We start from the raw sequence: 15,086 nt of genomic DNA on the forward strand, positions 1-15,086 counted from the left end.
AGCTCAAGTCCAGACTGCAATTAACAAAGTTGATTAACAACATTGGGTCTGCAGAGAGGGTCATCATGACCTCCTTGTATGTGGAGGGGCAAAGGAGGCTCCCAAGGTTTTATAGGACCTTAAGAAATAGTAATATAGATATGATGTATTAACTGATCCCAAGCTAATGGCTAATATTGTGAAATGGATCTAACTAATTATTTTTGTAAAAATACACTAAAAGTTAATTAAATAAACTTAATGGGTTGACAACTGTCAAATAAGCTAAAACAAACACAAGAAAACCTATTTTCAAGAGCGGAAAATGTTAATTTGTTTCTCTGAACTCATAATTGAATTAGTTCTCAAGTACAATCAGTGGTGTCAAAAGTACACATGTTTGTTACTTAAGTAGAAGTATGGATACAGCAGTTTAAAAACACTCTGGTAAAAGTTGAAGTATCAACTTGACCTCTTTACTCAAGAAAAAGTGAAAAAGTATGTGCTCCAAAAACTACTTTAAGTATAAAAGTATAAAATAACATTTAAAACAAAAACAGCCAGATGCCCCTATATGAATTGAAAGCTACATTTTTCGACTATTTCGAAAAATTGTTTGTGATAGGGCCGAGGATGAGGGAGGTCTTGTTGGTCTCCGTCTCCATCTTTGAAGAACACCTGCTTACTTCTGATGATTTCCTTTAGCTAACCAATTGTGTTATATGACTCATCCAATTACCCTAGTTTTCACTAGATGTGGATGGCACCAATGATCTGCATTGGATGGCGCACATGACGTGAAATAAATAGTTATAAACATTAAACCAAAGCCAAAAGTAATGAGTAACGTTTGTTTTAAAAATGTAAGGAATGGAAAGTACAGATGCTTGTGTGAAAATGTAATGAGTAGAAGTCAGAAGTAGGAAGAAAAATTAGTAATGGAGTAAAGTATAGATACCTAAAACGTGAACTTAAGTACAGTAATGAAGTATTTGTACTTTGTTACTTGACACCTCTGAGTACAATGCCATGCATGTTTCAGATGTCTCTGTTGCTGCAAACTTGATTGAAATGATGGTCTCCTCAGCAGCCATCAAGTGCAGCAGAAACTTGTTTAGCTAAGCAATCGCAATATGTGTGCCCAAACACATTTTTTGGCCTCTTAGTCTTTTGATTCTTTTTCAGTTTATGATGGAGCAGTTCAATTATTCACAATTTCATGTCACTTTTTAGCAGCCCTTCTTCAGCAGTCTGAGCAACACACAGCTTGTAATCAGACCAATCAAATAGCACATCAAGGAGCCACAGTTTCAAGGAAATAATCTTTTTTCTGCAAAACGTTTAGTACAGATCCATGGCCAGATTGAGTGATATGAGAGTTTACATGAATGTTGCAACTTGATCGGACTTTGGATCAAATAAACAATGACCCAAAAAACTTCATTCAATAATCATCAACACTGCTATGATGCGGGTTATAATAAGGGAATAGGGTATCTTCATTTTGTCTTACAGTAAAGTAAATACTAAGTGACTGTTTGACTGTGCAGTTGTTCTCTAACACACTTATCAATATCTTTTAAAGAGGTTTGTGTAATGCTGCAAATATGAGGACAGATAACGTCATAGATGTATATGATGGATTGTGAGGTGAAACGGTAGCGCTCATAAAGATAACTTTCTGAATCTGAAAGGTCATCTATATCTACTGTAGCCTGAGAACCCTCTCCTGACGAATATTCTATTCTTTGCAAATTAATGCCACTCCTTCATTGATTGGATCCTTGTAAAAATGACATGCCATGTTTGTGTTTTCACAAATAATGTGTCTTCATAGTTCACACAGAACTGTGAACAAGGTGCTGAGTAAATCAGGAAATGAAACAGCATGATTGGCTTTAAGGAGGGCAGAGACAGAAGACACTGAGTTCATGGAGGAAAACCTGCTTCTGATCAGGTTAGCTCAGGTTAGCTCTAGGGAGAAAGTTTGTATGGTAACTGACACAGAGTGTATGTAAACTCTCTTCGTTAAAAGGAAAAGAGTTTCTCTTATTTCATGGTTATCAGACTTAGAGTTTTCATTAAACCTGTTTTATAGAGCCTGACCTCTGGTCATAGAATATTTAGAATTTTACCCTCAGGTCAGAGCTACAGAGCACTACTGGCAAAAACAAGCCAACAGAGAGACAGCTTCTTTCCTCATGCTGTCTCTCTCAATAAAGAACAATTAAAGCCAACGTATTCACTCCTTCTGAAACAGTCAAGCCTTTTTCACTGTTACAACCTGAATTACCCATTGTATCTATAAAAAAAGAATCAGAGGCACGTGGATCCTTTTACATACGGCTACTTTTTTTTATCCCTTCAAGCACCTTTTCTCAACTGTGTTTTTTGTTTGAAACATTAATGAAACTAAAGTCAAATTCTAGTTTTGTGAACACAAACATGGGTATTAAAGTTATCTCTGATTCTGACTGATTATGATTCAAAAACAAATGGCCAAAATGTCAAATGAATGACGCTGCAGAATCGACCACAAGAAAAGGCTTTGTAAAAAAAAAAAAATTAAGGGAAAAAAAAGCAGTACATCTTAATTATTGTTCATGATTACAACCAAGGCTGCAACGAACTATTATTTTGCAAATCAATTAATCTGATAATATTTTCAATTAACTGATTAATTATCGGATAGCCAAAAGTTCCTTAAAGAAGACTTTTTATGAAATTAAACCAGGTGAAACTAAAACTTTTCCACTTGAGGAGTTCTGGAGAAAGCATTTTGACAAATTAAATTGTTTATATTAAATGCAAAATGTTTACATAGTTTTGTTTTTTTTACAATGTATGTATAATTACTGCTCAAGGTCGGTTGCTCTCTCAGCTTAAATCATGTTTTAGAATCTCTACACTCCAGTTAACATTTAATCAATTGCTAAAATAGTTGACGATAACTTTAGTAATCGATTAATGATTAATCTGATTTATTGTTTCAGACATATTTACAACTATTGTTCTCCTCACAGTGCTTCTAGGTTTCTCCAGGTGAGTCAGAGCTTGGTGAAGGAGGAAGATGATGCATCATCCATTCTGATGCCAGGCCAATAGGCAAACTGCAGTGGATCCAATGAAGTTCTCACCAGCACATGTAGATGGTGTAAGACTAACCGCTTAAGGGTTTTCATCGGGTGCAAAGTCAGGGCTACTGGTCTGTAGCTGCTGAGGTACTTTGGATATTTGGCTCTGGCACCAGTACAACACTATAGGTCTTTCACAATTTGTTATTTTCCCCGCTTAAGGCTTAAGTTCAACATGTAACACAAGATGCCACACAGGTAATTTGCGCAACATCTCAGAAGCCTGGAGCTGATGCCCTCTGGACCTGCAGCCTTTCGCAGCTTGATCTTTCACAGCTCATTCCTTGCCTGTGGTGTTGAAAAGGATAAGATGGAGGGGGAAGAGAGGGGCTCTGGCATGTAGTACTCTGGAGTGAAGGTGGTCGGTGGTGACTTGGACTTAAAGAGTGGGAGGTTCTACAGCCGGGCATATATTGTAAGATTTTTTGCCTTTTTCGGGCCGACTTTCCAGTCGTGCATGAATTTTTCGATGGGGCCAACTTTAACCCTGATCTTGCATCATGAAGTGTACAGGGGGTAATGAGGGGCAATCAGCCTCTCACTACCACCTCCCGATCAGGAATCGTGAAGGTCGGGAGAAAATCAAACATGTTTGAAATTCAGTCAGCCGTCATGGGCAAATCGCTCAGTGGACATGCACAAACAAGGATTCTTCTTCTTCCTCTTAGGTGAAAACACAAAAGCATGGTGGGGGTGCAAGTGAAATGGAGTTCTTTCTGTAAGATTGATAGACCATAGTAGCCATGTTTGCTCAGCCATGTCTTTGTCCAAATACATCGTTGCCTTTCTTTTTAGGGCTTTCAGCACAAAATTGCGAAAATTGCCAAGGCAGCACATTTCAGTGAGCTTCATATTCCACTTTTACTTGTTTGGCTTCCAGATAGATGAGTTCGAGTAGCACCATCTTTAAAGCTGAGTCTGAAGTTGCTTTTAGACGCACAGTGTGAGCAGGCAGATCGCATCAGAGCGTCGGGTCGCACAGTGTGAGAACATGCATCGTGAGCTGTGAACTCAAACTGTACGATGAAACCCTGCGGTTTCATTGTATAGTGTGAGCTGTAGTTTCGTGCAATGAATGAAAAAGTCATACAGTGTATGCCCAGCTTAAGAGGAAACCCAGTCATTCGTAGTAGAAGGTACAAAATCAGCAGAGGGTTCAGGGCTGGGGAGCAGCGGGCGGTGGTCAAACCTGTTGAACGACTGTTTCAGATCATTTACCCACTTCAAGCTTTCAGCAGCTTGGGAGTTCTGATTGTGGTCTGAAATGGTCTTCAGGCTCTTCAAGACCATTGTTCTTCTGCAGCTGATCCTCCATCTTCTTCTTCTAGATGTTGTTTCATCCCTGATTTTCTTCCTTAGTTGTTTCTGCAATGCTCTCAGCTGATCTAAATGATCTCCTTTTCTCCTTCAGAAGACTTTTTATTTTAGGGTTAACCCATAGCTTGTGTTAAGATTATAATTACTAATGCTGATGTTCAAGCTTCAAGGTGTAAAGACAGAGCTTTCCTTTGCACTTGTTATTGGAGAAATGTCGTATCCTTATGAGGGGCACAGTGTTGTCCACACAGAAGTTAATGTAGTAGTCAATGCAGTTTGTGATGCGAAATGCCAAATATGATGACCTTAAGTAGCTAGAGAGAGTCATGGGAATGTTTTCATACCAAAGAACACAGTACTAACTGTTTGACAAGGGTACATTTTTGGAATTGCCTTTTTACAGCCTGCACTTTAGGGTTTTTTTTCTCTTTTTGTTGCCGATTGCTCTAAAAAAAACTCACTCAATGTGGACATAATTATGTATATAAATAAACTCCACCTACTCTAATTGAATTGTAGCCAAATATCTTTACAAATTTTTCAGAGAGTTAAAAATCTGAAAAAAGCTTCATTGCTAAGTACAGTTTTACATGGAATTTACTTTGGTGATAAGGTGCTGTACAGAAAAAAAAAAAAAGATTTGTGAACAGAAATGTCAAGAGAAAAGAGAAAATAGCAAAGGGCAATTTATATTTTTGTAAATATATATATTTTTATTTATATAGCACAACAATAAAAGGACAATTCAAATTGCTTTACATAATTAAATAGGAAAATAGAAGAAAAATAAGAGCAGAATGAAACCAAGAAAAGATCAACAAACTTAAACTCAGTTAACAGTTTAACCTTAACAGTCAAAGGCAGCTCTAAACAAATGGAACAAAGAACTCAGGCTTTCAGCACTTTTACAGTCTTCCAGGTCTTTGTTCCAGATAAGTGTAGCATTGGAACTAAATGCTGCTTCTCCATGTTTGGTTCTAGTTCTGAGGTGTTCAGAGTAGGCTGGAACTAGAAGAACTGAGTGTTCTGGGATGTTGATACACTGACAACAAATCTGTTATGTATTGATGTGCTGATCAATTCAGTGATTAATAGAATAGCAGAAGGATTTTAAAGTCTATTCTTTGGGCTACAGGGAGTCAGTGTAAGAACTTCTGAACTGGCCTGATGTGTTCTACTTTCTTAGTTATAGTGAGAACACTGGCAGCAGCGTTTTAGATTAGCTGCAGCCGTCTGATTTACGTCTTAGACAAACCTATGAAGACACTGTTGCACTAATCAACTACTACTAAAGATAACTTATTTTTTCTAGATCTTGCTTGGACATTAGTCCTTTAATCCTGGAAATGGATTTTATCACCTTTGGTGATAAAATGCTGACCCAGTAACCGTCTTAAAAATGTAAATCATGCTAGAAGAGCTGCTTGCCAGAAACATTTGAATCAAATATCAGTAGAGATAAATGCATGCATGTAAAATTTTGACTCTGTGCAGATTAGAGAAAGTCCACATTACATATAACATCCCTGTCTTGTATTTCTATCTTTTTTGTAACATACATCTACCTGTAAGATAAGTTGAAAAAATAAATTTCAAGGAGCAAAGATATATCAAATAACTCAAAAGAAGCATATTCTGGAGCTCACATGAGTACAAAGACTCCTCTTACTGCTGTGCACCCAGAAAACCCATAAACTTTATTACTTAAGTAAAGCTGCAAATCTTTTTAATTTCCATTTCCACAATTGTACCAAGGGGTAGGCAGATTACATTCCATAGAAAAACATGATGAATTAATTACATTTTATGGTTAGATTACAATTTTTTGATCAGTTTGGGACGCCTTCATGTGAAAACACCAATTTTATGCCTAGCTCCGCATTATCTCTTCAGATATTTTGTAGTATTTAAGCTGACCATTAATCTAGGGGAAGAAATAAAAAACATGCCCCATATTTTGATTTTTGAGCCACCGTTATGGCATTGGGATTCTGCCAAAAGTGCACTTACGGAATAAATACTCCTAAAAGCAGCTTTATTTCACATAATGCTAAATAATTACTCCTCACCACTCCTCACACATATGTTTAACGTTTTACATGCTCAAATAGAGTACCAGAGGGCTCCAAAATACCCTTTTTTCTTTAGACTTAGACAGACTTTATTGTCATTTTTTACACACAGTGTATACAAAAAGAAATTTCATTCAGTACAGCTCTCAAGACGTTTCCATTTTTAAAATGCAGCAGTGATAAAATATAAATAGCAGTGATAAAATGTAAACATACAACTGTTATATGATTTACATATTCCAACATTCAGTGCTTTTTTATTTATTTTTTAAACCCCATTATATACAACATTCAGCAGATTAATGGCAGTGAGGGAGAAGCTGTTCTAGAATCTCCTGGGCCTGCATCAGATGCCTGGAAGTCTCTTTCCAGAGGGCAGCAGGGAGAACAGTTCATGGTGGGGGTGTGAAGGGTAAATTATAAAGTTACAGGCTCGGGGCACACAGGGCTGAGATGAAATATCTTTAATGTAGGGAAGAGGAGCCCCGATGATCCTCTCTGCAGTTCACACTACTCTCCTCACTTTCTACCAGTCTGAGGAGCTGCAGCCTCCACACCACACATGAATGCGTGTTGCGTCTCTGCGCACATGTGGCTTGATTTCCACGCGGCCATTTCCTATCAACTTTTGTCCCTTTGAAGGCGTTACCCACCAGACAAAGCTTCTTAGCAAAGCAACTTAATACTAACCACGTCTCTACTAGAGTTGGAAGATTGTTAGCAAAGTCATCATTAGATGCACCATAGTCTGGGTGAATACTAGATTCTGATTGGCTGTAGGGTGTCCGTTACAAGGTGTTACATATGGCTATATGAGGACTATTAAAAAAGCCTCATTGTTTCTCCTGGCTAAAACATTAGCTGAAAACGGCGAGATAGATGATCCTAGTTACCTTGGCAACATCAACTTTAGGACAAAATAAATGTTTAAACATTTTTTAACATTTTTTAAGATAAAAAAAAGTTGTAAATTTGTTCAAAAGCAAAACATTTAACAGTACTTTAGCATAACAATTGCTGGCAATAATAGCGGTTAAACATTTCCTGTATGTCTTAAACAAGTTGTAGCTGTCTGTAGCAATCTGTAGCTGGTATTTTGGCCCATTCTTCGATGCAGATTTCGACTAGAGCAGTGATTAATTTGGGGGCTTTAGTGGGGTAACACAGGGGTGAAGCGGGGTCTGGAGGCTAGCGAGGCCACTCCAGGACATTGAAATACTTTTTATGGAACAACTGCTTTGTTGCCCAAGTAGTGTGTCTTCCAGCATTGTCATCCTAGAAGACCTAGAAACGTCCCATCTTCAATGCTGTTGTGGGTAGGAGGATTTGTCTTATTTCTCTAATCATATGGAGAAAAGCATGAGATTAGAAGGAAAAGCAGCCCCAAAGCACTTAGCCTTCTTTATTCTCCAAACAGGAGTTCTGTTTGTGTCCAAAACAAAAAGTTATATTTTGGTTACATGATATTTTCCTAATCCTTTTCTGGATAATTAATTCACTCTATGGCAAATTTCAGATGGCCCTGAACATGAACATTTAATTTCATTTAGCTTTTTCTAGCTCATTCTTACACATCAAAACTATTTTTCCTGTTGTTTTTAGGGCTGAGGCAATATATTTCTGGTTAATTCTTTGCACCAAATGCTTCAGTAATTGAGATGTTCCTTCCGTTTTAGCCAATTTTGCCCAGAGGAGATAAAACAAAAAAGAATCTTTTTTCTAATCTTTTTTTAATTTCCAGAATGACATTAAACCGTTACCATCACCAAAGATCGAAAGTACATCATGTTCTGCTCTGTGAAACAGGCCAGACTTTATGACTTTGTCCTGATTTTAACTATTTCACCATGCCTTTCTTTTTATTCTTCATTGTTTCTAAAATTGTTCAGTGACTTGATTCACTTTATTGGCTGTTGTCTTTGAAAATAACTCTGCAAATAACTGACCTTTCTATAAATATGTATAGATTGGCTTTTTTTATAAGAATGCTACTTCACTTCTTCATGTCTTCAAATGTAGGTCTGTTTACCATGCTTCATTAAGGTTCATCACAAACTGTAGAGCCATGACACATCACTGTGACCTGTACTCTCAGGTGGGATGTCATTGGTACACTTTTATTTGCAAAGCCCTTCTTGGATTACTGCCCTCTTACATTTGTAACTTACTTACACAGAAAAGCATGGCTTCTTAAGGACAGATTATCCTTCTGCAACCACACTCATCAATTGTCACTGGTCTAGTAGCGAACAAGTTTTGCTAGTATGCTTCTGCACTGTCAGTCTGGAATTTCTAGGGAGCCACAACAGTTTCCCGCCAAATTGCAAGGGTAATCACAAAGTACTCAAGAACTCGTGAGAACTTTGGCGGATGGTCATGAGAACTTCGGCAGCGCTGGCGGGAGGATTTATCTTCCAAACCAACAATGCTAGATATCATGGTCACGGAGGTGGATCTAGAGTTGCTAGACATCTAAGAGGAACAGGTTCTGTTAATGAAGTTGGCAAAAAGTCAGATTAACCTTTTGTTGTAGTTGTCCATTGTAGCTGTTCCTCGGTTTTTTAAATATGGAGCGCACCAGCACCAAATCGAGAAGGACGACCACACAGACAGCTGGAAAGGCATACCAAGGACCAATCACAGCTGCTTTTTGTCACTTCTGCTTGAGGTCTCCATGGGTTTGCGACCACCCGACGCATAGTCAGGATTTTTTTGAGGTGCGCGAGGACAGATTTAAAGGTTGCAGAGGCCATGTGTCAGAAGCATAAATTGGCCTTTATGCCCTGAGATCCAACGATCAGCTGTTGCTCACTGTTCCTTTTGAATTTTTTATTTTTAAATGCTTTTAAATTAAAAGTGAAAGAATTTGAAGCAGCCTCAATTATCTGTAATTGTTTTAATTGATATGTTTTTTATATACCTGTCATGTAATTCAATGTATCTCTGTTTATGTAACTTTGCTGCCTCTTGTCCAGGAATCCCTTGAAAGGTTTTTAATCTCAATGGGATTTTTTCCTGGTTAAGTAAAGGTTAAATAAAAATTTGATATATTTGCATTGTAAAGAGACTTGAGATGGCTTTTGAGGTGAATTGGCTGTTAATAGATAACCCTCAGTTAATTGAAAAAACAGTTAAGAGAAACCTGTCAGTGAAAACAGGATTATATCTCTGATATAGAAACACAGATACTTTTGGTTTATCTAAATTCAACAAGCTTAAACATGTATATAAATGTACTCTTTATCAGCAAAATTGTCCTAAAAGTTAGAAAATTTCTATTTAAAAAAAATTCCTTTCTTAAAATCTGTGTGGTTTTTTCGGTTATTTTATGCAGGCCAGTTAGTTATACTTCAGCTTGTACGCATAAATTTGGCCAATCATCAACGGTCATCTGTCAATCACATTATTTTATTCATAGCATCTTGATTCATATGTCTCAACTAAGATAAGCAATGGTTGAAATAAGAATAATTTACTTTACCATTGAGTTACCTCCCAGTGTTCACGGGGATGGACGTCTGTGTTGTCTAACAGAACTGGTAGTGTTGCGAGGCAAGGGTTCAGACATGTACGGCTGTAAGGCTTCTACACCAAAAAAAGCTTCTGCTGCCCTGGTGTCCTCTTTCACAACAACTTTGTCCCCGCTTTCCTCCTCTAAATAAAAAAATGTATGACAGAGGAGACTCATCCATGACCTCCGTCACAAAACTCTCCTCCTCTTGCATGTTTCCGCTGTCCACTGTGTTCCTTGACAGTGGCATTGCTTAGTGCTACTTGGTCCCAATGTAATTTCCCATTGGGGACCTACTGGCACTAATTTGCTGACTAGTTATCAAGATGCTTCAGAGAAACTGGCCACAACCAAACGTGCTTGCGAACCTTCCACCACAACAATCCCCTTGATAAACGACCAATCACTTTCACTTTATTCACTTGTGTAAAGTCGGGCACCACTCGGGAGAATTCGGAACCGCAACCGTTGGAACAGCCGCTTCCTTACAACTTTAAAATTAGAACATTTCAGCTGCAAAAGTCTGAGGTTTCTAAACAGAGCCATATTCAGTATCTGGTATCACATATAAAATGTAGGAAAAGTTAGAGGTAAAGTTTATTTAAGTTCACTTCTTAGAGATGTAATTCATTCAACTGGTTGCTCATATATGTATATCACACCTGCCGACAGGGGGAGACAAAGGGGTCAATTCTCCAAGGCCCAGGACCAAGGGGGCCCAAAAATGACACTCTGATCATCAAAAATACAGGCAGAAGTAATTTTTCACAAAATATTTGTGATAAAAATTAACTATATATATATATATATATATATATATATATATATATATATATAAGTATATAAGTTTGCTTCGCTGCAAACTGAGAATGTCAGGTATTCAGAAGTCCAGCACACATAAAACAAAAGAGAATGGGGAAGATGACACCAAAGGCTTGAGGGACGACAGTGGCGTTGGATGTAGGAGTTTGCCCTGAAATCGAAGGATTGATGGTTCAAGCCCTGACTCTGACTTTCAGTGTCGTGGTGTCCTTGGGCAAGACACTTCACCTGCATTGTCTTCTGATGGTGGTCAGAGGGCCCGGTGGCGCCAGTGTACGGCAGCCCCGCTTCTGTCAGTGAGCCCCAGGGCAGCTGAGGTTACAATGTAGCTTGCCACCATCAGTGTGTGAGTGTGTGTGTGAATGAATGTAGTGTAAAGCGCTTTGGTCAAGTCTCCTGACTTGAATAAAGGCTCTATATAGGTACATGCCATTTACCATTGAGGGCTTTTATGGGTAAATATTAAAAATAAACTGAGGATGAGTCAGGAACAGGTCCAGGAATGGAATTGCAGAAGAATGATGCCCATTTAGAGCCAGGTAAGAAGTAATGTGTTTATCAATGTGATTTTAAAGTATAGCATCAGCTAGCTAGTGTAATAGGGAAAACACCTTTTCTTTTACAGAAATGCATGAGCTTAGCACCAAAAGAGTAGAAAGATGGCAGAGGTTCAGGTGTAGGGTGAAAGACAGAGCAGAGCAGGGTAGCCAGCTGGGGCAGGGAGCTTGGTGGACAGAGAAAAAGGAGGACAGCACAGCAGTTCTCCCGTTGCAGTTTCGGGGGGGAGGGGGAAGCATGTGTTTGAGGAGAAGACAAATGAAGAGATCTATCCCTAACGATAACGGACAGTGCAGTTGGAGGGGCTTTTTGCCCGATCGGAGTGTCTGAGCCTAGTGGGCCAGGGATGGATCACGGCATTAATTTCAATGGTCCTGCACTGTGGCCAACAAAAAAGACAGCTTTTCTCAGAGACGGCAAATGGACTGCCAACAGATTCAGAGGGCAGAGAAATATCTAACCTATTCTACCTCCTACAGTAGAAGGGAAAAAATTGTTAGGGACCTACTAAAATACAGCAGGTTAAAAAAAAGCCATATTTTGCCATGCTTACTGTTCTCTTATGAAGTAGAGAAAAGATCAGCTAGTGCACTAAATTCTATAGATTGGATGAAAACATCCAACAAGAAATACAGAAAGTTTTATGAAAGACGATGGGGGGTTGGGGCACACATTTAGTGTTAGTTGTGATTCATCTTTATAGAATCGAGCATTTCACAATTTGGGTCATATCGTTACAGTTTCTATAATAGAGTTATGACTATAGTTGAGTGGAAGGTTTTAGGTCCTACTTTTAAAACAAATCTCTAACCTTGTTTGACAAACATTCAACTGTGCACCAGGTCAAAGTGCTCAGCTGAAGTCATAGTGGCCTTATTGTGTAATCCATGGTGGTGTCATATTACATTGAACTTTGACAGGGCACCCGATATAGAATGTAAAAGTAAGACGCTATTAGTAAAAGAATGCAATAAGGGGAAATAACAAAGGAGTGTAAGATGAAGTCATGTGAGGACAAAAGTCAAATGAACCAGTAGTGTAGGAAGCATTTGAGATGGGGGGGATGGTGTAGATTGGTTAAGGGAAGAGATGCTAAGGGGATGTTTACCAGCAGCATGGGGCTTTGCTCTCTGTCCATGCACCTTAGTGACTTTATGAGGTTCTCGTTTAAACTCCAGTTAATCTGTCATGTTGAGAAATATCCACTTCCACCTCTGTTTGACACACATCTAAAATTCAATCACCTCTAAAGGTACTTCAGCTGAACCACTAGCCCTGGGTCAAGGGCAAGGATATAACCACATTTAATCTCTCTTCTCGAATTACTGTACAGCCCCATTGTAAAACTTAGACATATGTGTATCCACAAGAATTTAAATATTTATAAACTACTTCAAACACAGTGGAAACAGAAAGCAAAATCTAAACACATCCTGACTTTATATCTAGTTCACCGCTGACCCCTTTACATCCCCACCACCATCTCAGCTGAATACAAAGTATCAATGCTGTTCCAATTTACCACGCATCTACTCATCCAGCACCAAAAAAAGATAAGATTCCTCAAATAAAACTGAACAAACTGATATAAAACCTTTCTTATCTTGTTAAATTCTTTATCCTAAATGTTAAATCTATCCAGAAAAAAAAAATATTTACCAAAGCGCAGCATTCTCCCAGGGTTATTTGTTCGCTTTGTCCATGTGTTACACCAGTTTCAGTTAACATAATAGTTGTGGAGCAAAGTTAAGTAAATTTCTCCTAAATACCTGCTAGTTGAGCAGTCATTTACCATGACCGCAGGGGTCATTAATGAAAGCATTATGTAAAAAAAAGGGTTTTGTCCATACCTGAGTTGTTACCTGGTTCAGTTATCAGTTGACATTCTTGATTATGCTTGTTTCTACTTGGAGAATCAGTAAAACATTGTAGGTAACCAGTAAAACATGAAGTGATTTTTTTTAGATCTAGAAAAATATTCTGCCAATCTACTGTAAAGGATTCTTTCGCGAAGCAAGAGAAACAGTGCAAGTGGAATTGATACTTTTGTGATTGCGGGAGAGTCCGAATCTGATTGGATAGCTTTCAAATGTGGAAAGACTGTATCGCCCCACACAATTGTTGCAATGGTCACGTCTTGAACTTAAAACTGGCCAACATTTCAAAATACCACAAAAAAATTGTAACTTTAAGTTAGACTTAAAGGCACAATAACTGACTGCTTAGATTATGCAAAAAAAAATTGAGTAGAGGATTACCTCGACCTTCCACACGTATATAAACAGAAAGGGATTTGTATGTGTTTACCTCATACTTGTTTTAATATAGTTATCTATGCTATGCTTTACTATCCCCTTAGATAATTGAAGTTAGTGTTTTTAGCAATAAGAAATAACATTTCCAAGATATAATTTGCTTAAAGCAACTTTCTACTACACACACAGTCAGAAAGCCATGTGAAAATGGAAAGCCACGTGCCAAAAAAACCACTGTAGCAGGATTTGATTTTCATGCCAAAGTTGAAGGGGTATAGAGCTGGAGATTGTGTTGCACGGCTATAAAAAAAACCCGCAGAGCTGAATAAACAACCTGTTCTCCAGACAAGTCAACAACTTAAATGTCTCTGTCACCCATGAGCAGATTGTATCCAGCCTAATGCCATCACATGCATATCTGTGATAATTAGTTGAAATCACGATGATATTCGTCTTTGACCCATTTGTGCAGAAAATCAAAGAAAACCAAGAGTAATAAGCTATCTAGAAAGTGTCTGACAGCTGGAATTTCCACGTACCATTCACTTCCACAAACCTAAAACACTGGCTGTGGGAATTATAAACCTTAAATGCGCCAGGTTTTTAGCGAGAGGCAGTGGTATTAACCATCTGGCCTTAAATTAAGGAACATTAATTCACTTTTTTAAAGATTTGTGATGATGATTGTTTTTCAAAAGTTGAACCTGCAAGGGGCTGTAACAGCACTCAAATCAATGAAAAATGTGTCAGTGTAGTGGAGCAAATAGGATTAGCTGGTTTGCATACCAAATGTCTGGAAATAGGAATTCTCCCAGGAGATAATCCCCCTATGGATTTAACGTAGGCTCTTAAAGAACTCTAATTGAGTCTCCCGGACTAACACAGACATTTAGGAAAACAAGACCTTAATCAATGAAAATTGGAAACTTTAAAAATGAGAAACAATTTCGTGAGAAGTGGAATCAACAACCAAAAGGTGAAAGAACTATTTTCACAAATAAACCTACCTTCAAGACTTCCATGGACATCTGGCTCCCACTGGCTGCAGGTGTGACAGGGACAGCGAAGGTGTGACGGGCGTTGGGAAGCAGAGGGTCCCCTCTGCACCATTCACTGTGCTCCTCGGCCTCTCAAGCCAGGTGAAGGTATGTCAGCCTCTCTATGATCTGGAGCTTCGGCGTCTCAGTCGTGGAGGGAGAGAGTCTCTGACGGGGCTTGAAGAGGCCATGCAGGTCTGAGGGACTCCTGAAGACCCCAGCCCACCCAAGGATACAAGCGGAAGGAGGAGTTAAACATGCCGGGCTAAAGCAGCTGCGGCCATTTTTCTGAGCCATCCTAAGTCTGAGAGCAACGTGAGGTATTGTAGTAGAGGACAATGTGATGATTGAGTGAAGGAAAACCAGAAATTCTTTCACCAAGAATATGCTATTGTCCAATG

General features: G+C 38.6%; 1 protein-coding gene across 1 annotated transcript in view; it reads right to left on the bottom strand.

Moving 5' to 3' along the window:
• The window catches only part of LOC107082335 (microphthalmia-associated transcription factor-like), a 35,091-nt gene extending 20,218 nt beyond the window's left edge, over window positions 1-14,873 (bottom strand). Inside the window, exon 1 of the mRNA XM_015370953.1 lies at window positions 14,656-14,873. Coding sequence (XP_015226439.1) covers window positions 14,656-14,676 — 21 coding nt within the window. The 5' untranslated portion in view covers window positions 14,677-14,873. The remainder of the gene's footprint in view (window positions 1-14,655) is intronic.
• Window positions 14,874-15,086: the final 213 nt, after the last annotated feature.

The sequence above is a fragment of the Cyprinodon variegatus genome, unplaced genomic scaffold, assembly GCF_000732505.1.
Source record: "Cyprinodon variegatus isolate N-32 unplaced genomic scaffold, C_variegatus-1.0 Scaffold51, whole genome shotgun sequence".
In the NCBI taxonomy this organism is placed as follows: domain Eukaryota; kingdom Metazoa; phylum Chordata; class Actinopteri; order Cyprinodontiformes; family Cyprinodontidae; genus Cyprinodon; species Cyprinodon variegatus.